The 25,861-nt window shown below is 37.7% G+C and overlaps 1 protein-coding gene across 4 annotated transcripts in view; it reads right to left on the bottom strand.

Moving 5' to 3' along the window:
* LOC310903953 (uncharacterized protein) overlaps window positions 1-25,384 on the bottom strand; it is a 47,710-nt gene extending 22,326 nt beyond the window's left edge. The window contains exons 1-8 of one of the 4 annotated variants that reach the window (XR_014587956.1): window positions 24,392-25,373; window positions 23,051-23,080; window positions 21,265-21,413; window positions 19,498-19,644; window positions 18,304-18,362; window positions 15,260-15,466; window positions 12,710-12,808; window positions 8,700-11,013 (exon numbers count right to left, since the gene is read on the bottom strand). Coding sequence is in view for 1 of the 4 variants with exons in the window: in XM_083848062.1 (XP_083704188.1) it covers window positions 12,710-12,808; window positions 15,260-15,466; window positions 19,508-19,512 (311 nt within the window). In the remaining 3 variants the exon portion in view is untranslated. Of the gene's footprint in view, window positions 1-8,699; window positions 11,014-12,709; window positions 12,809-15,259; window positions 15,467-15,546; window positions 17,174-18,303; window positions 18,363-19,497; window positions 19,645-21,264; window positions 21,414-23,050; window positions 23,081-24,391 lie in introns of those variants that run through there. The other 3 variants (XR_014587955.1, XM_083848062.1, XR_014587957.1) reach the window with 3 other exon arrangements.
* Between the last annotated feature and the right edge of the window lie 477 nt (window positions 25,385-25,861).

Genomic DNA, 25,861 nt, shown 5'->3' with positions numbered 1-25,861 from the left:
ACCTCTCTTAGTCACTGCACAGGGAAGATACATTCATGACTGTCTCATGCACTAAAATACTAGAATGGTGATATCAGAGATAAACACACTAGGAATGAATAATCTTGTCTTCAGAACAGGGTTTTAACAAGCTGCATTAAAGTAAAGGCTGTGACCTCATATTGACCATGGAAGATGAAACAAAATACTGAAACAGTAAGGAAATGCAGTTGATTCTGCACACTGAATAAAGAAAGGTTCCTATAGACATACTCCACATGTTCATGTAATTAAAGATTAGTATATTACTAATACATTGAAGAGTGAATGATGTACAATCATGGTTTTGATGTCTCCTGACTTCTGAATACTGTTTTTTTACAAGCTTATTAATATTATTCTTTCTTATCCTTTTGACTATGTTCAAGATAAGTGTTTATATTCAACACAAATATCCAGAATTCTGGAGAACAGAAGTTTCAGCTAAATTGAACAAATTGTGAGATATGTAGGTTCTAACCAGAATACAGATTTCAATCTCGAAATCAAAACATATTCTTTCGTTAAATTGAACTGAAATATTGCTTTTTGAAATCTAATCACAAGTCCTTTTATTACACTTCTCTTCCAGTAAACTGGCTTGTCTCTTGTAAAAAAGTCACAGACTCCTCAGGTAAGTCCAAAAAATTGTGTTAGAAGTACATTACTAAGGTTCTAGAATCAAGTATTCAAAACAAAAATTTGAAGGAATTGCTTCCACTGCTGCCTTATCCCTTCCCCCACCATATATTTTTAGTACTTGAATTAGGATAGCAGTCTGAGAAGTCATTCTCTGCAATGGATTGGACTCCCTGTAGGACTAGATCACTTTCTGCAAAGACAGTGCCCATTTACTGACTGCCATGTGCAGTCCTGGTCATGCCATTTCAAAGTTCAAAGGTGGAAAGGATGTTAATCATGCTTTCTTTTCTATGGAAAAGTTTAAACCAACTATGACTCTACAGATCAGAAATAAGAAAAACGAAAGAGCACGCATAATACAATAAAATATAACCTAAGTATAATAAAATATAATTAAATGACAACTACAAAATTATGAATGACATGGAGAAGTAAAAACATTCACTGTTTGTAATACAAAATTGAGAAGGCACTCAGTGAAAGCAAGTACTAATTGGATTATAATTAAATGATGGAACTCATTGAAGTAGCTTTTTTTTTTTTTTTTAATCTGCTTATTTTATAAATGAGTAAAGAAAAGATAAGAAAATCACAAAGGAAAGGTCCATGAATATCTATGAAACACAGTGATGTAATTGAAACTTCTGGTTCATCAAATCACAAAATACAGTTTACTTGTAAGCTAATGACAGATTACAGAATGTGCATGCTATAATGGGGAAATATTACCTGACACCTTCCCTGTTTCTCAAACGCTTTCCCAAAGCACTCATAATTTGCCTCTGACAGAGGCAAGATATTGGGCTGGAGGTACCTTTAGTCTGCTCCTAACTACTGTATTTACCATGGCAAAATTACAGGAAAAAAATCTTTCATTTTAATGTGTTATCAGCTGAGATGGCTTCTGAATGAGACAAAGACTACATTCACTTGAACTTAATAACAAAATTTCCTCTCATTGAGGAAATAAAACCTGTTGTAGTCATGAACAATTCAGGTTGTTTTTCTTGGTTGCCTTTTTTTTTTTTTTGAAGTATTTCCATTTCATACATGAAAGAGGATTGACTTTTCTTCATTGCCAAAAGTCTCACTTTCCTTGTGGTATGAAAGGGTTAGTATCTACAGGTTTAAGGATTAAAACCCTTAGAACACAAGACATGTATACTTTGCTCAGTGATTGGAGGAGGTCAGCTTGGCTCCAGCCTGTTTCTTTTATTTTCCAACTTACTTAAGGTTTTTCATGAAATAGTTTTGATCAAATGTGTTGTGGAGCCAAGTGGGATCAGAGTCTCCTCTGAAGTGTCCTCTGAGTCAGAAGCCCTGATTCCTGCTCACATTGCTGTCAGGCACCTGCTGCATCCTGCTGCTGCATGAAGACACCTAGCTTGTAAAGTCCTTGGGAAGAAACAGGCCAGGTTCTCGCTGTCTTTTCCTAGGTTTTGTTTTTATTCCACCAACACAATGTAAGAGCTTAATTCCAACAGCTCCTCTTCTAAAGAACTTTGACAATGGGCAGCATGCAACATGATCTTGAACCCCACATTGCACTTAACATACCCTGAGAGGTAGCATGCATTTGACATTACTCCAGAGGAACAGAGGGAAAGACAAGAGCTGAAAGAAGTCATTAGTGGGATTCTGAATCTAGCAGAAATAAAAGTCTCACACACTCCAACTGCTTTCTGCTGTCACTGGGATTATTAACTTCATGATAACAGCAAGGTTGTAAGCAAATTTGTAGCTCAGCTGGTGAAAAGATTGGAATAGACTACATTTTTTTTTCTCTCTCATTAAAGATTTCAAATACAACTGAGAGGAATTTAATATTTAAAAAGAACGGTTCAAAAGCTATTTACTTCAGGGCAGCTTATTCTAACACAACCTCAGCTTATTTTTGCTGCCGCCCTTTTGTAATAAATAAATATATGCTCACAGTTAACATTCGAAATTTTTACTATTTAATGAATATGAAATTATCTGAAGTCATTAAAGCAATTCCTCATAAAGCTTCTCTCCTCTCTTCCACTCTAGCCTCATTTTTCTTCTCATTCCAGAATTGCTACGGCAGACAAAAAAAGATCCTTTATTGATATTCATTATAAAAATATGGGATTTCCTCCTTTTCAGAAGACATGCCACTACCTATTTGGTTGAAAACCATCACCATGTGTCAGGCTGTTCCACTTGATAGAAACCTATTGTGGCTGAAGGTCATGCTGTTGTTTTACCGTACGCTGCTGTTGTTTAAGCTGTAGAGCAGAAATCCTCCATTTTTCCAGCGTGAAAAGGCAGTTTTGTAAACTGGGAGAGGGAGGCGTTTGGAGGATAAGATGGTGGAAAGGAGCACACAGAGAAGGGACTCATTCCCCAGTCAGTGAAAGAGTACTGGATGAGTGACACCATTGGGACGAAAAGGTTTATCCAAGCCAGAAGGAAGGTTTAAGAGACTGGGGGTGGCAGTTTGTTGGAATTAACAAAGCCATTATCTCGAGCCAGCATATATGGTGAAGTGATGAAAGGAAATATACGTAATAACCTCATAATTACTAGGTTAAAATCTTTTGCTAGCTTTTGACTGAATTACTTAATTTCGCTAATGAAGTGATTTTGTTTATTAAATATAGAAGTATTTCCAATGAAGCTTCATTGAACCGACTAAGCCTAAGAACAGTTTATTTTACTTTGCTTCTTTCAAAACAGTAAGTAAAGGAAGAAAAGAAATATTCCCACTGCTCTTAATAGGGCTGAAATTATTCTCAGAATATTCACTTAACTGCCTTTCAGATAGTATGGTCACTATTTCAAATCCGCACTCAATAGTTCAGGAAGAAATCTCTTTACTAATTGAACATTAATAGCAGGTAAGGCTTACTAGAAGAGTATAACACTGCTTTCAACTACATTTCTTCCTTGTATATCATACATATTTTCTCCAACATTTGGCTAGGCAGGTGGCCAGCAGGCACTGTCAAGATAATTTATGTCTCCTGTTTATTTGAATAATTAAAATAACAACAACACTGGAACCCTGAAAATTTTGCTCTCTCCCAGCTTATATAACATCATCTTGTTCCTTCTACTCTTGCCCTCCTGCAAAATAAATCCCGTGAATAAGAAGGCACCTAATGAATTACTGAAGCCCAAGGAAGCAGACCTTTGTGAAAGCAAAAAATTTCTGTTCTGCTAACCAATTAGAGAAGAAAACTCCCATAGCAGTTTATGAACCTGTCTTCTGCCCTTTTTATCAAAACTGCACTCACCCATCTCTCCATCACCTCCTTATCCAGGTAGCCCACTGATCACACAACTTCACCCAGCTCTGCTGCCTTTGTGCTGCAGTGAGTATTTTGCAAGCAACAGTGGCTACTTATCAGGTATGAGTCAATTCTAATTTTCCTGTTTCTAAAAAACAGAGAATCCAGTTGGTAAACTGTGACCTTGAACTGTAACCAAGAAGGAGAATGCAACTGAAATCAGTGTGTTCTGAACCTCACTTCAGCTCTGAGCCTGTCATAGCCTCTCTGTGGCTGCATATGTCCTTATGTGATTGCCTCAGATATCTGCAGCACCCTATCTGAAAGAGAAGGAGCTAAATTATAGCAATAAACATGTAGCAACTGGATTGGTTCTGCGACCAGCTAAATCCAAAGCATTCTACTTATTTTGGACACAATACCAGGCCAGCTAAACTACATCAGATTAACCTAAAGCAAGACTCAGCTCTTGGATTGTCTCTACATACCTTCTCCGCCATTACCTTCTTTTTCTCCATAACCCACACTTTCCCAACGTTTTGGGAGATTTTTTTGTACGTATATTTATCCCTGGACTATAGCAGAGCTGGGTCCTGCAATGCAACACGGCTACATTTTGTATATTTATTTTTTTTAACATCCCTCCAGCATGTGTTCAAAAACCAACAGATAATTTTTAAATATGAGAAAAAGTGATCTAATTCAAGGCCTTTTTTCTAATATGTCTGTAAAATAATTAGGAGCCCCAACTCCTGTACTCACAAGACAGGGGCAAAGTCTGAAGCAATATAAATTGCTTTAGTGATGAGCACATTAGCTGAAAAGGGTCTGTTCTCCTACTAGGCAGAATTAGTTTGTGTCAGTATGGGGGAACCAAACCATTGCCATATTAATCCTCAGCACTGGTGGGGGGCATATTAATCCTGCTATTATTGTTTATGTTCTCAGCTGACTAATGTCTAGGACTCGGAGCTATAAGGTAGCAGGTTCCTTTAGTCAGTAAAAGATTTTAGATTATCATGTTCCCAGGGTTCCTTCTGGCATGATTTTCCCCCAATATGCATATCTTACCATGAATAATAATAATACAAATGTAATCAGGAGGTAGTAGTTAATGTGATACTTGTAATATACCAGCTTGTTCCCTCCCTCCAACAAAAAAATAAAGGTCATGTAGCCCATGGCTGGAATTTGTGGAGTATTATTAGTCACTCAATGTCAAGGATCAGAACAGAATGTTCTATTTTACCTGCTGATTCATCACAAAACTGAATGTTTTTGTTTTTAAAAGCATTATTTTTAAATTACACATATATTTCTTTGGGAAAGTCCAGAGAAAAATCAGATGTCAGACATACAGAAATGAGATGCTAAAACATTGTAAACATTTCTGACAGCTCAAAATACATTATTTCTTTGCTGTCTGTCTCAGTGAACTTCTGAAAGAGAAAATAATATTACCTGCTTTATTATAAATTGTATTGGAAGACTGAAGAGTTTTGTTCTCTATCCCTGGTAATCTTCCTGTATTTCTACTACTAGAAACGTCATCTTTAGTATGGGACATTCCTTGACTTGAATTCTACTTATTTCAACACATCAGTCCAGCAACAAAAGCTTTTATTAGGGGATGCTTCTCTTTTTTTCAGAAGAACGTGTGCCTTTATGTTATAAACCCTGGTGCCATCTTACTAAATTTAAAGTTGAGTATAACAGTCTTGATGCTTAATCAAAGAAACTGTATTTAAGTTTCTCAACTAGCTTTGTCTTCTGAAAAGAAAGCAAGGCAAAGAAGGACTGAGAAACACTGATTTCAGAAAAAAATGGAATGACATCTTTGCAAGTATTTCTATTTTTGGTATTCTGCCTATAGCTCTGCAAAACCTATCCCTTTTTAAAGTGCTATTCGTTATTAACTGCTACAGCTATTATTTTAAAATGATTACAAGGCCACTTATTCCCTTAGAAATTTGATATAAATCAAAGTTATGTATATAGATATAAATATATGTATTCATATCTGTAGGTAAACACATATTAATTCCTAAAGGGAAAATGCCTCCAATTTCAGTATAAATACGCTCCAAAAATGTATGAGAGGTATTTAAAAATACTTGTGATTTAAGAATACATTAAAAAATAAGATTTGAAGGAAATGAGTAATTTTAAAACTGCGAGTCTTCCACTCCAGTCTATTTCATTTAAATAAAGAATCTCTCATAAACACAAGCAACCTTATAGCTCCCCTAGAAGCAGCACAGGGGCTCTGTGTCAGTTCAGGACCCTGTTTGGCTATTTCCTTTACTAAGGCAACAATTACAAGGATTAGAGGCTAAGACGCTGCTTACTGGAGATGACAGGTATTTAGCCCTTTCCCTAGCATTGCTTTAGGAAATGCAGACAAGTTCCCACGGGCCCCAAGATGTGGAGCCTTTTACACCAGCAGGCACCAGAGCAGGTGCTTTTCGCTGATGCTGCAGCTCCAAACAGAGCATACCACAGGTGATGCTCATTACAGAAGCCACGGGGATATAAAGGAGACCACGGGCTGTTGCTGATGGTGGACTGCCAAAGGTTTGTGAAAAGCTGGATTGTCTGCTGGACCAGGGTAGATAAGAATACAAAAGGGCACAGAAATGGATTTGAATACAGCCCCTTATCAGTGTGCCTTTTAAACTACATTATGCTGCATATAATGGTGTGCTGTTAGCACTAAAATTGGGAGTCTCCTTTTATGAGTGTACTAATTTATTAAGATCAATTTGTGTCACCATTTTAGCAGCTCTTCTGCTTCCCTGAGCCAAGAAGCAAGGCACCAAGTCAGCTAAATTCAAACTGAATTCAAGTGGCTCTAGATCTTTTCAAACAACTATTGCAATCTGCTGGTGTAGCTCTCTATCGGCCACTCTATTGTTTTCTCCACCATAGAAGCAAAGTACATATATACATATATATATATATAAAGATGTTTATGACTTGGAATAAATTGTAGCTTTACTATTTTTTATTACTGGAAACCAGCCAATTATTATGCAGAAGAATAAAAAAAGGATCATTTATATACCATACTGTTAAATTTTATATTGAGTGATATGATAAAATAGCCAACTGGGAGAAAGGGTGGGAAATGGGAGGAAAGCTAGATTTTATTTATGTCATGTTCATAGTTAGCTATGTTTATCCTTTTTTGACAGTTAAAGGAACATTAAATAGAATTATCTTGGATTTATGGTAAGTAATAAAGCAGCTTTTTTTCCATGAATTCTCAATTAGATTAATGGGTACAGTCACAAGTGCAAAGTATGCACCTATTTATGATTTCTTTCCTGAGGCCACCTTCTTGTTCCTCTCCTAAGACTGCAAGGATTTAGAATACATTGGACAAAGCAATGCATGTGTTTCCTGTAACATATGTGTGAGCATAATGCAAGCCTGGTAGGAGTGAAATAAGGAGTTTGGAGATTGTGAAGGAGAACAGAATGGTACAAAAAATGTTAGCAAAAAACATGAAGTGGAGATTTCTGGCAAGAAGTAGTGTAAATAAATATTCTTTCAAGAGGACACTAGCGCTGCACAGTATTTGTACAGAAAGAATTAAAGAAGGCTTTGTTTAACCTTTCTGCCAAAAAGAAGGGGGAGCCTAGAAATCCTTGGTAGAAGGCAACCGACGTATTGCTGTATAGACTTTGACATTTTGTTCAGGCAGGAATCTATCATCTAAAGCCAGCAGACAGATGTACATCTCTTTTGCCAGCATGCGATACTCTTAAAATGCAAAGATGCCATTTCAAACAACACCTGGTGTCCTATTTCTTAGTTTACAGTTGTGTCCTATTTTAAGGAGAACACCCATTTGAAACAAATGCAAACAGGATTAAATTTTACATTTTTCAGCAAGGTTATACCTGAAGTTCAAGGTTTGGGGAAGGTTTGCCTTTGCTGCTATGTATGCTCAAATGCAAAATAGAGGAAAATGAGACGAACAGATTGAACCATCTCAAAAGATTCTGTAAGACTTATAGCCAAATGTTGGCTTGGTCTACTGGATGCCATTTTTTGATTAGCTGATAAAATTTCCAGCCACTACTGTCAAGAAAAAGGCAAAAGTTCAGATTCATTAAGATCATTTTGTGGTGCTTCTCATGCTACCTTTAACATAATTCTAGACTGGTTTGACTTGTAGAGCAAGGACTTCCCCATGCAGCCTTTTTCTCAGGTGGCATGGTGATTTCCCCCAGCTTCAGCACAGAGAAGCTGCCTCAAAGGAACTGCAGCCAGGAAGCTGCCAGACCTCTTGGGATCTTGGCAATATGGGTAATTGATAGACCCATGGCCAGGAACTCTGAAAACCTGCTGTTTCTCCTCATTTCTCATTACTCCACAGTTGAACATCATTCATGTTATATTAATAGCAAGGATATTATTATACATTTCACTTCATGACAGACTATTCCTGCTAACAAACAACTGCAGACTTTGACGTTTCTGATTTGGTTTTATGCCAGCAAATTTTAAAGATTCAAACATCTCTACATTTGTATTGCTGAGTTTTTACATGACTGTTTTGTCCTTCGTGTGTGTCTTACGAATATATGCAGTCAAGTAGCTTTTGTTCAAAATTTAATCATTCATACCCTAAATAACAAAAGCAGTATAGCAAGTTTTAAAAATCACTTTTGCTGGCTTTCTTTGGGGAAAGTTTTCTGAAAATCCCTCCTGTTGCTGCACTGTTTCCTAGTTCATTTTTATTATAAAGGGGGAAACCTGTACTTTCATTATGGCCCAGAATGCAAGTCATTGCAGAAAAAAAAAAATTACTCAGGGACATTTTACTTACCTAGTACAGGAAGGTATTTTTATTATATACACAAGTGGTACACATTTGCATTATTCATTAGCTATGGATGACTCAGTATCCTACCCCTATGCATTTTCACTTTATATCAATACAGAAATATCTCTAAAGTTTGTGAGACAAAGGGGGTTGGCCCAAGTTGTCTGACAAAACCCTGCATGTGCATTGTCCAAATGAGACACATCTAACACCAGAAACTCCTCTACATAACTGTTCTTACTGTGTTTGCATATTGAAGATAAACATCCTCCACAGCATCTTTCTCCAACAGGACATAAAGACTACTGACAAAGAAAGAGAATCACAGACAAAATTAAAGCCAAAACTAGCCAATAACCATTTGTATCTGAAGACCTAACCCTGCTCTGGGTATCCTCTCAAGAAACAGCACCAGGGCTGTCAGACACCAGCAGGTGCTGGACTATCTCCCTCTGGGGAGATGCACACTGCATACGTCAGCCTTACTCCTTCTGAATCCCCTTCTCCCCACCTTCGGTGCTTGAGGGACTGCTTTCTTTATCATTTACATCACCTTTTATATCTGTGTGGGTGTCAGTCATACCACTCCCAACAGCAAACTATTTCCCATCACAGAAAGGAGATTTGTTTAATTTTCAAGTACCGTGGAGCTACGGGCAAAACACTAACAAAAATGGCAAACAGAGCACAGCATCTAATCCCAACTTGCTCCAGCCCTTCTGGATCTCAGGTCTCTGAGCCCTTTGTAGCACTGCTGGGATGCAGAGCTGTGTCATTCAGGGGCAGAGAGACTCATGCTAAAGAAATCAGCTTTGTTAGTTTGTGCATGGCAGTGCATATGCCTAATCAAAGCATTTGCAGGACCTTTCACACTTCTCTTTTGCTTCTCATCACCCACAGTTATGCTACTGGGGGGACAATACTGGGGGTTTCACCAGGCTATTTTTAGGCATCTGTATCATTTGGCCAAGAGCCAAACACCTCTCTATATCAACTGTAAAGAAAATCATAGAAAAAATACATAGGAAACATAACACTGATGTTTTCCTGCAAACTGTGTAAAGCATACGCCTAAAGCAACTTAATGCTCACAGTACAAAATGTTCCCCTTCCCCAGAGTAATGTGCTGGCTTCCCAGAAGATCTCAGGGGCTCTGCCACTGAGAGAAGACTTCTGGTGAAGGAGTTAGATAGCAAGTGGTATAACAGCCAGCCAATAAACAAGTCCTCTCTCTCTCAACAGCGATTAATCTGTATGTTTATTTGGCAAATGCATCGTTACTGGAAGTCTTTGCTAAGAACAATAACTTGCATAAAACTTATTTGTAGCTCAGGCAATTTAACTAGAAATCTAAGCCACTGGCAAATCTTCTTTTAAGTTTTTATTTAATTTAAGCTTATCCTGAGGGTACGTAGAAGAAGTTGTTACTGTATTTTTCACGACAGAGGAAAAAAAAAAAAACTTTTTGGTGAGACTGATGGGGACACAGAACAGTGCAGAGGTGGGGGTTGGGGGGAGCTTAGTGCTACAAATCAGGTGAACCCTTGAGAAAAACCAACTTTTCAGCTGATGGCACCAGAGATTGTGGATGGATGAAGACAGATAATGGAAGCCAGATATCAAAAAAAGAGATCACAGCAAGCTATTAAAATGTACATTTATATTGCTAAATATGTTTAGGGTTGCTGAGTTGAGACAGCTAGCAAACAGCACATCATGGAGAACACTGATTGAAAAGCTCACTGGGTTGGGAAAGAGTTTCTCATTTCATAAGTCATTTGCTGTAACCATTCCAAAAAGTCAGCAGATTTTTAAAATTAATCAGAGTCGTCCTGTGATGAAGTCTGGCTTGATGGCCACTTCCTTCCATGGGTTCTCTCTAGAGAACTGAACCTCCTCCTTTTGTGCGATTAGAATTTTTTCGGTCAGTAATGCTAATTTGTTTGGCATGTTTACAGAATGAGAAATTATTTTATGCTGTTTATAAAAATCACAGATACAATGCTTCACAGAGATCTAAGTCCAACTCCAAAGAGCTTTTCCTGCAGAACTGATGTTACATCTTTAATAAAGAGTGGAGCGGAAGGACTGCCATAGAAGAAGTTACAAACAGCAACATTTTTTCCACTTCGTGGAGTTCTACATGTCTACTCTTTTTCGTATTAACATGGTGTCAATATTATTTACCGATCTACTTGCTGCCACCTCAAGTTTTTTTTTTGTTTTTTTTTTTAAATGAAGAAATTCCCGGGCCATATTCCACTCCTGGAGAAGAAAACAGACACTGAACAAAAATTTGACATGTCTATTACTCAAAATGGGCATTTTCATTGTTTTCCATTGATCGCTGTCGAGCACCAGTTTAAGTTTCACAATAAGATACCTCAATAAATGTATAAGTAAAGTCAAAGCTACTTCAATACTTGCCATATATTTGATCTAATATAAATATAAACATTTTTTTCTTTCATTAGTATACTGGCAAATGTTAATTGCTTGTAGAAAAGGTATGCCTAGATTCCTAAAATTTGCTAATATAAAATATGAATGTTTGTTTCAAAGTGACAACTAACAGGACTTCATCTCAGTAGTGTATTGCTTTTTGTAGACAGAATATATTTTATTAGTGTAGGCCTTCCACTTGTTTAAAGTTTCCTCATAGTAAGATCCTGTAAAAGCTCTAGGACATAACATGCAAAGCTGTGAAAGTCTGACAAATAATAATTAACACCTAAGATTTGTCAGGTTGTCGGAAATCACCTAATTACTAATATTCTACTGAGAACCAGCAAGGGTTGTAATATCCAACCTGCCACCTGCATTGTTGCCCTGTAAGAACTATTTTCTCTCTGTTGCCTGTAAGAGAAGTCCAGATGACAAAACGGTAGAAAATGTAAGTCAGATGGAATAAATGTCATCCCTATTCTCTCCTGAATCAGATGCAATCTCAGTTATACTGTATTGTCACTGAAATTACTGCTACCCATGGCCTCATGAGTGCCAAAAATTTCATTTTCCTCATTTTTGGTATTACATGACTTTAACAATAACGGATATTCTGATATCTTGTTACCGTTGGTATTGCTTTTTCCTTTTACTTCAAGCACCAGGAAAAATAGTGTAGCGATTTGATCAGCTAATTTGCATGTGCATTTTGTTTCACAAATTATCTCACTATTCCAGAGCCTTCCCCATTCTGGACTGCAATCCTATAACAGTCACAGCAACTGTTTTGTTTTGTCAAATGAACGAGATTTTTTTCAATTTCTATTTTTGTCTCTCTTACTGAAACAAATGTAATTATGAGCAAAATAAATTTCCATGACAATCATTCAGAGTTGTAGTTAAATTCCTAATGGTTTAATATAAGTTTTAATTTCTAAAATTTATTCTGAGATTCAAATATAAACAAAAATAGAAGCTTTTAAGGCAATTCTCAAATATTCAGTTCATAAAAAAAATAATTCTTCCCAATCTTCTTTATCAACAGTCTCTTTCACATTTACACACTGCACAATCACAAATCTGAAAACTAAAAGGCTTTCTTTATAAAGAAAACTTACAAGATCTACATGAAAGCACTTGCCTTTGGTCAAAATCTGCAAGCCTTTTCTCTATATTTTTGCATTTCTAATTATTTTTTGCCTCATAAGGTCTCTTTGAAGAAGGAAAAAAAAAAAAAAAAAAGCCTAACAAAAGCTAAGGTGAACCAGAAGAACATGATAATGGAAATCCAAGGAGAAAGAGATTACAGGAAGAGGGTAGAGCTATCTGAAGAATACTAGTAAGCATAGAAATGGAGAGAGAACTTGACTTTTGCCAAATAGGATCCTCAAGGGCTGCACACAAGAAACCACTGCACATAGCCCTTTTTCGTTTTTTTTTTTTTTTTTTTTTTTTTTTTTTTTTAATAGCTGTATTTTTCTGGTTCACCTTATCTCAGTTTAGTTACTCTTCTTACCTCGGCTGAGACTCCTCATTTTTGTTTTCTTTGTGGGCTTCTCGAGTGCCTGGGCTACTCTCATATATTGGCAGCAAATGAGATGGAGAACAAATAAGGCTGTAGGAAAAAAAAAAAAATATATATATATATATGTATATGAAGGCAGGAAGAAAATGCTACTGCAATGAATGGAGAGGCCTATACCAGTTTGCATGTCCAGGACCGCTCCACTTACACACCAATCCCTGTTCCTTCCTCAAGTCCCTGATGCTCTTCTTCGGGTACTAGGCACAGGCCCTAACATCTTTCTTCCCCTATGCTTCCTTAGGGACCTCCCTGATACACTGCAGTGCCTGTGGCTCACACTCACTCTCAGATGTTATATCTTTCACCGCTGCTTCAACACCTCTTGACTCTCTTCTAGCCATCTTTAAGGAGGAAATTATCCCCTCCTCATTGCTCAATTATACTCTGAGTTTCTGTAAATCTCACCACAAAATGACTCAGACAGGAAGACACCATATTTCCATGTGACAGCAAACACAAGAGCTTTTCTGAGATCCAGCTCTCCCCTTCCAGAAGTTAGCTTCAGGTCCCTCTTCCACCTCCATCATATCCAGGACTCTGAGTACCTATGACCTTCACCTGCTGCCTCTGCATCAGGTTCATTGTGAGGGGCTGTGATATTTCAGGCATCAGGGGCTGATGAACACCATCTGATGCTGAAACCTGCAGTGTGAGGCAAGGCAGTGGTGCACTTCTTTTTTTTTTCTTTCATGACAGAGACCTCTTAACCCATTTTGCTCTGCCTGTGGCATACCTCAGCCCACATGTACAGCAGGCCCACATCACTATTTTGCAGCAGAGAAGGACATGGCAAAAGAGGGAAAGTGGTCGGGCTAGGGCTTGCTGGAATAAGGAAGGCATGGGCATCACCACATCCATGCTACTGCCCCCATGTTCCCCCATCCTTCTCTTCAAATAAGGCCCAAAACCTTTTCCTCTCCACCCAGGCCAGGGGCCTTCCTTATCCACCCAGACACAGGCTCTGGGCACCAGGCACCTCAGCCTCCTCTCTCCTGCCTGGCTTCCCCAGGCTGTCTTTTATATGTAAAGCAGCTTCCCACAGAGCGTGCTCTAAACTGCCTCTCTCATTCGTCACTCTTGCAGGCTGCCTCCACCTCTCCTCACAGACCCAGTCTAATCCCATATGTGTGGGCTGTAAACTCTTCATATAAAACGATGTTGCTATCACATATTTCCTCAGTTCTGTATGTCATTGCTTTCTGAAGGACCAACATCATTGCTTTGCCTTCAGAACTATCAGGCTATTCAGGTACCAATTTAGATGCTATTTAAATGACAATTGAGTTCACAGAATATGGCTTCCAAGTCTTTTAATTTGATTAGGAATCAAACCTCTCTAATTACATTTACAAATAATTCCTATTTTCCAGCTGGAAATAGAGATAAGGTTATGTGTGTATATATTTTGCTCCAAGATTGAGAAAAAGGTATAATAATTGTGTATCTGATAAATTGAACAAAAAAAAAAAAGAGATGACAACTTTTAAAGAATTTGAAAGCACGTCTGATTCTGGTAATAATCCCTATATAAAAGCATTAATCACATTAACAAAAAATAATGTATTAAGACTAAAGTGAGTCAAGCTATATATATGCATATCAGGGCAAGAGAGAAGTTTTATAATTTGGGGGATATATAAGTGATTAACTAGGTTAAAAATAAAAAATCATTACAAAGCTCTAAATTCACAGCAGATATCAAATAACTAAGACAATCTTTTTTGTTATATTATTAATAAAGATATTATATTATTAATAAAGATATACACATGCTGGGTTTAAAGTCATTGGTGAGATCATAGAACCATAGAGATAGTAAATAATATCCTAAAACTAAGACATTGAAATCAATTTTATTTTAAAATCTTTATTTCTGTACTATTTAAAAGCCAGTCATTTGAAAAATTATAAGAAACATTAAAGTATTATAGGTACATTCAAATTCTCTTACGATGCACACTTCCACATGTGATATTAAATAGCTCCACAGAGGAGCAGTTTAAAGGATGACAGATACAAATGTATTAAAGTTTAACCACCTACAAAAGTTAAGTCAACTGTCACTGTTTTTTCCAGCTCTTTGGTGGAAATAGCGGTAACAGCTATGGTGTCACACAAAGAACAGCTGTGGTGTGTGTAGCAGAAGAAAAACTGGGACAAGGAGGGGCTACAACTGGATGTATCACAAAAAATGTTCTCTCTGAGACTTTGTCTTCCCATAACCCAAAAAAATGATTCTTTAAAAGGATAATAAAAAATAATAGATCTATATAAGATTTATATTTCTCCTGTTTTTGTGCACTCTGAAATATAAACAGATTAAAAACTTAAAGATATATATAAAGAGACTGGAGAGATAGGAAGGCACTTTTGATGAACAAACTTGTTGAAATTACTCCTCAAATTACTGGTAGAAGGTTCGCATGCATCATGCGCAACAACCTGCTATAGCCTGAAACAGAGATGATGCCCAGTGCACACCTGATGCTGCAGTGGGGATCTTTTTCCATGGCTGAAAAAGTACAAAGGCAAGTCATCCACATACAAAACTGTGCTACTGTTGCAGTACTTTGCTCAAATGCAGCATGAACATAGCTCCAAAAGAAAGCAGCTATGGTCACAACTTTCTGACTCCAGTGATGTAAGAGGAAATGGCACACTCCTTGACTATTTCCATGCACGTGGCAGCTATAGTAAGAAAAGTAAGAATAAATAGAAATTAACATTTGTACAACCTATGCAAACATGCATTTTTTTCAACAGTTCAACCATACAGACTATTCAGCAAAACACTCACTTCCTAAACCGTGTTGAAATGAACAGGACTTAAGTATATATGCCTAAAATTATGTATTTGTTGTTTAATATTTATCTAGGTGCTGCTAAGTGCCCAATAGCTTAGCATATAATATGCATGTGACACTGAATTCATCTCGAGTTCTCTAATAATTAAGCATCTAGTTCCAGTTATTTCATTTATGTGACAACTGTGGGATCTCTCCAGATATGTCCTCCAGCCATTTCCAGAGGCAGTCAGAATAAGGTCCAGGCACAAGTAAATACCCCTCTGAAGTCAGGACAGCAAAAATACAAAGCACACTTCATACCCCAGCACATCCCAGAGCATCTGCCAATCAAATTAGATTTGGGTGTAGACACCTATTGTACAGACATGGCTCTGTCTCTCTCCATTGGTGACAGATAATGGCTTCAATCATGATGGCTATGTAAGATGCATCTCATTCACTGTGTGGAAGAACAGATTTTTGGTGCTGGTTTAAGGAATAAAAGATTTAGAAAACTTCTTATATGGCTTAGAAATAGGTATTTTCTATATCTTAAAATTGGAAACTACATCATATTAAACTGCAATTTCTCTGTATTTTTGCTGTTTAGATGAAGGGACATAGGATCCCAGTTTGGACTGTTTTTGTTTTGCTAAACCAGTCCTGATACTCTGCAAAAACAGCAATTAAGACAGACAACCACATATATATACCCACATCTATAACATTTCTTATTTAACATATAAAGACATATTCAGAGAGATTTGCGTTTCTGTCATTTTGCTATACGGTAAAGATGTATTTGCTTTCAGATTCTGCTCTATTCGGTAAAGCAAAAAAAAGCAAAAATTAGTTCATCAAGTCAGTCACTGAATGAAAGTGAATGAAAGTCAGTCACTGAATGAAATGAGCTTATGATTTCATTCTCTTTTCTCTAGGTGGTTTCCACACACTGAGATGGTTTTGCATGTTTTTTGGCCTCCTAAAATGGCTTCAATATAACCTGACACATACAATTTCGGTCTAACAATAAAGGAAATCAAAACCCATAATGTAGAATCATTCAGAGCTGCTGAGATTTAAAAATCCTATGTCCTTTAAGGCACTTTCAAAATAAATGAAATGTTTTATTAATTCTAACAACTTAATGTACAGAACTAATAAAGGTGTAGTCCATCCATCATAAAAATCTTTGTCTTCTTCCATAATGCATTAATTTCTTTATACAGACAGATTGCATGGCTATGTTTGTATGAACCTTTTTTCCACTCAGATCAACTGCAAGACCTCTGAACTAAAGAAAATCATATTTCCAAATTGAATACTCATTTTATCCAAGCTGCTTTTGAAGAGTATTCTCTTTAAAAAATAAAAAATAAAATAAAAGCCAAAGCTCCATACAATAGGTAGGGAGAAGAGGGAGTGTAGTTGATGAAATGCAAATGAGGCTTTTCTCAGACAGCTGGCTGCTTTGGGATGACATGTGTGATGAATGGCTCTTAAAACATGAGCAGGCATCAAGCTCCAATTCAGTGTCAGACCGGCAAAAACAGCAGCATTACTGGATGCTTCCTTTAATTAATGCAACACTTCTGCATTAGTCCGTACACTGCCGACAAATGGGAAAGAACTGATATCAGTGGTAATACCAGAAATCTTTCAACCTTGAAGCTGGGATGCATTAGCCAAAAGCTGCGGTATCATAAAAGGTTTAATTGTATTTGTAATGTACCAGTGCACCATGACAAAAATGGGAGATAGTGTAGGCAGGACAGAGTAAGCCAGTGATAAATGAGTGTGAGTGAGCGATTATAAAGCAAGGAGGAGTGTGAAAACAGACAATAGGCAGTGAAGGGGGAAGGGATGGGGGTTATGATAGCAAGAGCTACTCTAAAGTAGAAAGTAGGTAACGAGAGAAACCTGGTTATAGTTTTGAATAGGGCTGCAAACACAAATCAGTTTAGCATAAATCTTTCATCCTAAGTAGTTTTCATTGACGAAAGTGAGATTTACCACTGCAACTACTCCTAGAAGGACTTCATGGGGAAGGCTTTGCTAGCCAGTTATCTACTACAAAGCATTATAAGTCACTAAATCAAACACACAGAACAAGTTTTTCTATTAATTGCATACCAAAGTAATAGGATCCAGACCACTGTTCATCCATGGTGCTAAAAATTATGTTTTGTACCACAACATGCCATAAAACTCCCATGCAGTTTTTATGCTGTTGCATAGCCACCACATACCGGTACGTAACAGCAGTAACAGCTTTCTTGAGGTTATTTAAAAGTAAAAACTAGTCTTCCACTGAACATGTAACAGACTTTCATGATGAAAGGCCAAAAAGTATTCATGTTTTGTGAAGAATCCATCTTCCTAACATGGGCTAACGTACATAATTAAGATTAACAAGTTCTGGTGAGATTCTTGAAAATGGCCTATGCTCAGTGTTTCTGAGAAAGGTGAAGTATTCCCGTAATGTATTTAAAGTGATTTGCTGTTTCCTGATGACACCTTTACTCATCTGGTGGCCTTTTGAAACCACTCCAATTGTTCTCTCCCTTTATCTTGCACACAAGAGAAGTATTTATGGTGTGCACCAAGTATTTAATGTGTACTTTCAAAATTGTTTTTATTTTCATCTTTTAATTAAACCTTGCTCTATGAAGCCAAAAAGAATCTATTACTTTTAAGATGAACATGAAGATTAATTTTTGTCTATGCTTATTTTCATACCTGGGGAGAAATTGAGGGAGACATTGGAGGACTGGAGAAACTTTCTGAAACATATAAGACTGTAGAAAAAAAAAATAGATATTTAACTTGTTCTTTTTACTACATTTTACAGTATTTTCCTCATTGAAATATAACTGTATTAATAGTATTATGCACAGATGATTTGATACAGAGAGAAATAAATGGCTGAATAGAAGGAGAGATGGATGATTTTATGGCACAAGAGGAGAGAAGGGTAGTAGCAGGATAGTGGTTTTGTTTCTTGCTTGATATGACACTTCTGTTAAACCTTTTAAATCTGGTTTTAAATACTGCATCTTTTTAGGTAAAACCACAGCTACTGTGGTTGTAAAATGCCTATGTAGCTCCCTAAAGTACGTTGGAAACAAGCTTGGTATTGATTAGCAGAGCAGTTGAACAGGGAAGAGGGTCAAATGGGTTAGGATTACATTTTTTATATTTTTTTCTTGGTAAGAAAAACACAATCAAGTTAAAACAAAACAAAATCAACAACAAACAACAACAACTACAACCAGGAAAAAAAAAAAACAGTTCTCATAAGTTACCAAATTTGACAGAGATGCTTATAGACATATTTTCAGACTGATAACTTGGTATAAAGCCAATGACAGTGGTGCTGTTTACCATGTGCATTTGTCTTTATTTCTAAGGCCTAGTAGCTATCTCAACAAGCTTAGAAAATTTGATGCAAAGTGTCCTGTCACATCAGGAGCTTTCCCAGTAGGGTAGGCAAGGGATCAATCTACTTGGCTTCACAATTTCACAAGAGAAAATCCCATTACAATTCACTGAATGAATTCCAGTATTTGTGGAATGTTGACAGTAGACATGAAACAGGGAAAATATAAAGGCTGGCGTTACCCAGCTTGCCACAAAGTTAGTAGTCAGTACTTATTGTACCTTACATCTATTCAGATGGCCAGTTTTCATTCTGAACTGTCCATGTTCCTGTAATACAGCTTAGCTCCTATATTATCTACAAAGTACTTTAGCAGAGGATAAAGAGACTATGATCCAAGCATTCTCTTCAGTTGAAGGCAGGAAGACCATTTGTCGCCCATTTCCCTCCCTCCCTCATTTGATGCATTCAAAGCATTCATTTCCACTAAATGAGAGATGCCATCAGACGTGAAGGTTTCATGCTCAACCAGGAACAGATAATGATATGCTTACTCATGCTTACTACATTAGGAAGTTTTAATAGGACTACGTGAGGATCAGGTGCTAGTCATTGGAACGGCATCAGATTGCAGTCCATAATTTGGCTCTGTCCTTCTGCACAGCAGTTATTCAGTGCTGATGGCTGAATTCTATCCATCCCTGAAAATTCAGGAAGGCAATGTAAGAATAGGTAGGAAATGTAAAAGGTCCCTAACTGTATGGTTGCACAGCCAGAGGAAAGCCACCATGTAATTGTCCCTGCACTCAGTGATGGCAGGGGCACTGGCTGTGCAGATAGTCCCTAACAATCCCCTATTGTGCTCACCTCTCATGAGATTTTATTTGGAGAGCATTTTCCACTAATAGATGCTGGTCATGAACAAACAGCTATAAATCACTTTGGCCAAGTTAACCCAAAGACGTGTGCCAAATTCTAGTGTCAAACAGTCTAACGCACACTTCCTAATAAACAGAAATGCTTTTTAGCAGAAAACAAACAACCAGGAACAAGGGTTATGTCGGAATTGTCACACCGCAAGGATAGACGCAGATGGCTCTGGATTTCCTGGTGAAGTCCAGAGCTCCAGAGATCTGCTGCAGTGAGCCTGGCCCCAAGGACATGCCCTGATTTCCACAGGAAAACAGGCAAATGACCGTGATCAAGTACAAAAACTCTGATGAAAGAGGAATATCCTACACATGAAATGTTTATAGCTAAGATGTTGATTTAACATCTTCGTGCAGAAACAAGGAATTTATAACATATGCTTTACATGATATCTATTTTTAGGACTGTGCTTTCATCATTGACCAATATCCCTAGTTCCCTGAGCTCTCATGGAATGTAGAATCTGATTTGTGTGGGCTGAAATTGTTCAGAGCAGGAGTAGTTTTGAATAAAATGTTTTTAAGATGATTATAATTGCAGATGCTTGAAAATGCAAACTTTCCAATTTTTGAAAAATTGTAAACCAGATGCCCAGTCAAAGACCTGGCCCTGTTTTCCTTACATCACAGACTAGCACGAGATAAAAAAGCAAAGGAGTATGGTACTTTTTAGTTCACAGCAGATTGTTTTAATTAATTTATTTATACATATATTTATGTTTCAGACACAGCAGACTTTGGAACCGTTATAAACGAATCCTGCATTTGGGTGTGATGACACAGCAAGCTACATTTTGTTTCATTTGGAGATTCATTATAAAATTTTTTAACAGGTTAATGGCACGCTGGAAACCTTTTCAGCAAAAAAGGAGGTAAAGATAAGTATAACTGACTACCTAAAACTACTTTAAGCAGGAATATAGCAATTGATAAATCCTTTGGAGCAGATGGTCTTCTAGCTGATTTAAGAGATATGAGGTCCATGGGAGCAATTGCTCCTGGAATATGAAAAACTAATTCCCATTCTTCACATGTTCCAAATTCTGGTTTCTCTGGAATGCTGCTAATTGTTTTACTTTGGCTCCATTCTCAAAAGAAAGCTAAATAATTTTATTTCACCATCAAAGTTTGTTCATAATCACTGGAACAACTGAATTTTGTTACAGAAACTACATTTGCTATGTCCTATTTATTGACCATTTTACATGCTTGAGTAATTACACCGGAATTATTTTGAAGGAAATCAGAGAAATACACTACAGTTGAATTACTTATGCAATGCACAGATGATTTCATGCTCCCCCCAAATTACCAGATGAAATTAGAGCAGATATGAGGTGTGTACTATGAAAGGTGATGTGAGTCAGAGGACCAAAAGGGAAACCAACAAACCTCGTGCCTGGCCTATGGCGAGTCAATTCTCTTCTTTATAGCTATTTTTATTTGGATCATAAGCTCTTTTTGGACAAAGTCTATCTTGTGCCATGTGTTCATACAGTGCTTTCCACAGTGTTGTCCTTAAATCAGATTGCTGGATTCTACTGAAATACAAATAAGAAAGATGATGAAAAAACACACATCATAGTTTATCATCATTTTCTCTTTCTGCATGGCTGGAAGATGTATTATATTAAGAACTGGTCATAAACCTTCCCACACACCATTTTGTGAAAGGACAGTGCACGCGTGTGCACGCGCACACACACACACAACACCCCCCCCCCAAAAAAAAAAAAAACACTTTACTACATGAATAGATTAATCAAGTTTCAAGAGAAATGGAATTCAAGATTCAAATATATGTTTCTTTTGTTTTGAGCAGTTATCTTAGTTCTTCCTGAGCAAAGAAGAGGCATGAACCAACAGGTAATCAAGTATTATACAGATGGCATACTTGGTTTACCTAACAAAATACTTTTAGCCTTCTCAGAGAATTCTTACTTTTCCAAGATTTCTGTTGTTGTTATTTTTCTTTTACAAGCGTATTTTGACAAGACAGTACCTGACTGGCAGCACTTGCAAAAAATAAATAATTATAAGTCATCTTTAACATGATAGTTTCACACCTTGCTTGGCAGAAAAACCACTATATTATCATAATACTACTCCATTCATTTTAAGACTAATCCATCTGCATTGTACATCACTGTATTATATGCATCATTACACTGTAACAGCAAAAAGGAAAATGAAGGTATGATAAGACCTAAACATCTTCATAACAATTTCAAGTTTGAGGATATGCAAGATGCAATTGTCAATTACATCACACATTCACATTCTGTTTAAATAATGGATCACATTATGAAGAGAACAAACACTGATTTTCCCTGCTTTCTGTTTTTTTGTTTTGTTTTTGTTTAACCCTTTCCCCTCAGGTTTTGGCTAAGTTCCTATTCCAATAATAGTTAGTTAGAAGTAATTTAAAAAATTGGTATTTTTCTCCATCTTTTTCTCTCCAGGTTTGGTTTGTGTCCCAAAATTTCAGAGTCAAGTAAATGCAAAAACTCTGAAGAGGAAATCAGTTATTCAGTTTAGATGATCTACCAGTGCACAGTGACTTGTCTAAATAGAATAATTAAAAATGGGCTGATAGTACTTTAAATAAATTCAAGGATTTTCAAACTTTTAGCAAATGCCTTATTCATTGCAATACTGAATTCTTTGACGTATTACATTTTTCATCAATTAAGAGAGAAGCACTACTCTAAAGAGAAATTCTGTTTCTTTTGATTCCTTATCCAAATAGTTAATTGTTACGGAAAAGTCTGGCCTTTGATTATCTTCTATGGTATAAGATCTGACTCAGACTGAGAAATACTGGTGAAGAAGCTTACTCATTCTTGGAGTAACACCCAGAACATTTGGCAGCCCTCATTGCTGGGGTACACCTACATTAATTAACTCCTCAGATCAGTTATTTTGACCATCTAGTAAAATGGATGCTATACATCACCTTACTGGCATCAGTTACTGTTCACCACATCAGACACATATAGACAAATGATATATTCATTAAAAAACAAAACAACAACAACAACAAAAAACAGGTTCATCTGACCTGAAAAACAGCCAAAAACCTGGGTCAAATCCATCAAAAAGATTTCTTCTAGCTTCTCCCCTCATTCACCCACCACACAAAAAATTGCTTCTAAAAAGCAGAAGCTCTGGGACTCACCTTTTGCTAGCACCGTGGTTAGGACAATCACTGAGAAAATGTGAGGGATGAAAAAGTTAATTTCACTCTTCTGCATGGACCTGTATCTGCTGATCCTGGCAAGACTAAGCCACCAGGCTTCAGGGTCTCTCACTATATCCCCTGTTACAGCTGTCCTATATGGTGTGAGGTAATTACAAATTTACTGGAACCCAAAGGAATGAAATCACTCTCTTAGCTATGATGAGTGACCCCAGTGATTGAGGAACTTAAAAGTTAGTGCCTCAAGCCTGTGATCTATGAATTTGGATCTCCCACTTCTTCACTACCTCAGGTCCAGGCTACACAAGCTTCCTGCAGCTTCATCACAGCACCTATATCCATCTCTTTATTTCCATTGGTTAGCAATGATTAAAGATTCCCCAAATAGGACCAAAATATTTGCTTTAAATCAAAAGCAAAGGTTTGATTGACCTAGCAAATGTTAAGGAAGAGAACTGGAAGAGAAAAATTTCACACTGATGAGAAAAAAAACAGTATTTCTCTTCAAAATGTTAATATTAAAAGTCAGGAGACAAAAGTTTGCACATCATTGGTACTCTACTGTCACTTACCAACTTGGTCCAGTGAACAAGAGAGCAAGCAGCCCACTTGCAGATGTGCTGGTTTCAGCCTGATGGGCAGCTGGACTCTACCACAACTGGTCTCTCACTCCCCCTCCTCAAAGGATGAGGGGGAGAAATATGATGGAACAGGGCTCAAAAGCCAAGATAAGGACAGGGAGATTGCTCACCAATTACCGTCACAGGTAAAACAGGCTCAACTTATGGGCACAGGGGAATGGAGAACGGGGCTGCGGTCAGTCCCTAACACTTCATCTCTGCCACTCCTTCTCGGTCACTCCCTGCCCCTGCTCCACCTGGGGTCCCTCCCACGGGATGCCGTTCTTCCCAAACTGAGCCTGCAGGGGCTGCCCATGGGCAGCAACTCTTCAGGAACTGCTCCCACATAGCTCCGTACCACGGGGTCCATCCATCCCCAGTAGCAAACTGCTCCAGCACGGGTTCCCCATGGGCAGCAGCTCCCCCCAGACCCCTGCTCCTGCATGGGCTTCTCTCCACGGGCTGCAGCTCTGGCCCGGGGCCTGCTCCTGCAGGGGCTCTCCATGGGCCACAGCCTCCTCCAGGCCACATCCACCTGCTCCACCAGGGGCTCCTCCACGGGCTGCAGTGTGGAGATCTGCTCCGTGTGGGACCCATGGGCTGCAGGGGGACAGCCTGCTCCACCAGGGGCCTCTCCACAGGCCACAGGGGAACTGCTGCTGCCTGCCTGGAGCACCTCCTGCCCTCCTGCTGCACTGACCTTGGGGGCTGCAGGGCTGGTTCTCACTCCTCTCTCTCCCAGCTGCTGTTGGGCAGCAGTTTATTTTCCCCTTCCTTAAATCTGCTCTCCCAGAGGCCCAACCAGCCTCACTCCCTGGCTCTGGCCAGTGGCAGGTCCCTTTTAGAGCCGGCTGGAGCTGGCTTGGATCTGATATGGGGCAGCTGGGCTCTGCTCACAGAGGCCACCCCTGCAGCCCCCTGCTACCAAAACCTTGCCACATAAATCCAGCACAGCAGAACAACACCGACAGCACTTCCCATACACCCTTAATCCCTTGAACAGTCAGATAGATTGGATTCTGACTCAAACTAATTTGTTCACTGGTAATGAGCTGTGATATCATCACCTAAATATAGAAATAAGTATTCAGTGAAGATTTTAATAAATGCAGGAGTGGAAAAGAATATCTCTTACCTAGCTGTAGTCCTTTTGAAAAACTAGAGATCTAATAATGGAAGTTGTTTCTCCTAATGTAAGATAATATTAATAGCTTTCAATCAAATTAACTGCCTCATGCTGAATATCCCCTAACTCAGATCCTATGCTCTATTTTATTCTCTTTTTTTTCTTTTTTTTTTTCTTTTTTCTCCTTCAGTAGGACATAGGGTGTGTCTATACTTTAAGGATTCTGTTCCTGAAATAAGGCTAAGAAATCCTATTTAGGATGTCACAGCTAAAAATTAGTAATTTCTCAGACGTTTTTCATGAGGAAAGAAAGGACTTCAGTTATTTTGATAATGTCTACAAATAAAAGTCTACAAATGATGTCGTGTTGGAAGATCATAACAGATTCTGCCGGTCATTTCCAAAATCTATAGAAATTGTTACCTGTGTTCTAAAAATAAATAAATATTCACTGTCTTTCTGTTCTCATGAGCTTCTTTGCGAAACATTTCTAAGCACTGAAGTATCATTTGGAAACAGTCACAAGATTGACTGTGTAGGCAGTAAAAGTCTAAAAGTGTTCTATATGAGAAGAAATGTTAACAGCGCTAGCCTGTTGATGCTGAAGTATGACAAAAGTAAATATAAATAAATCATAGTTCATAGCTCATCTTTTTTTCATCAGCTATGTCCAAAACCAGAAGTTCATTCAAACCTGCATATCATCATACCAAAGGCCAGTATTTGAAGTATATGTGATTCACAATGTTATGAACATGGCAGAACTTCTACCAGGTATTTACATGTTGTTCTGAGTAAACAGGAACACAAGCATGTAATTAACTGTTTGGAAACACTCTGTGAACTTGTCTAAATTTTTAAAAAGGCATGTCATTCTGTTTCTTGCAGTTCTATAACTTACTATCCAAATAAAACATCTCTTTTACTTCATGCATCCAAGGAAATTTGTCCCATAATACCTTCTAACATTTTTATATTCCGACTTCCTCATTTTCATTTTGATGTTGGTTACTAACTTAACAAGAACAATAAATCAAGTAATTT

Source organism: Anser anser (assembly GCF_964211835.1).
Source record: "Anser anser genome assembly, chromosome: 1".
Classification (NCBI taxonomy): domain Eukaryota; kingdom Metazoa; phylum Chordata; class Aves; order Anseriformes; family Anatidae; genus Anser; species Anser anser.
Note: the sequence above shows the minus strand (reverse complement) of the source record. Positions and strands in the feature narration are given on the sequence as shown.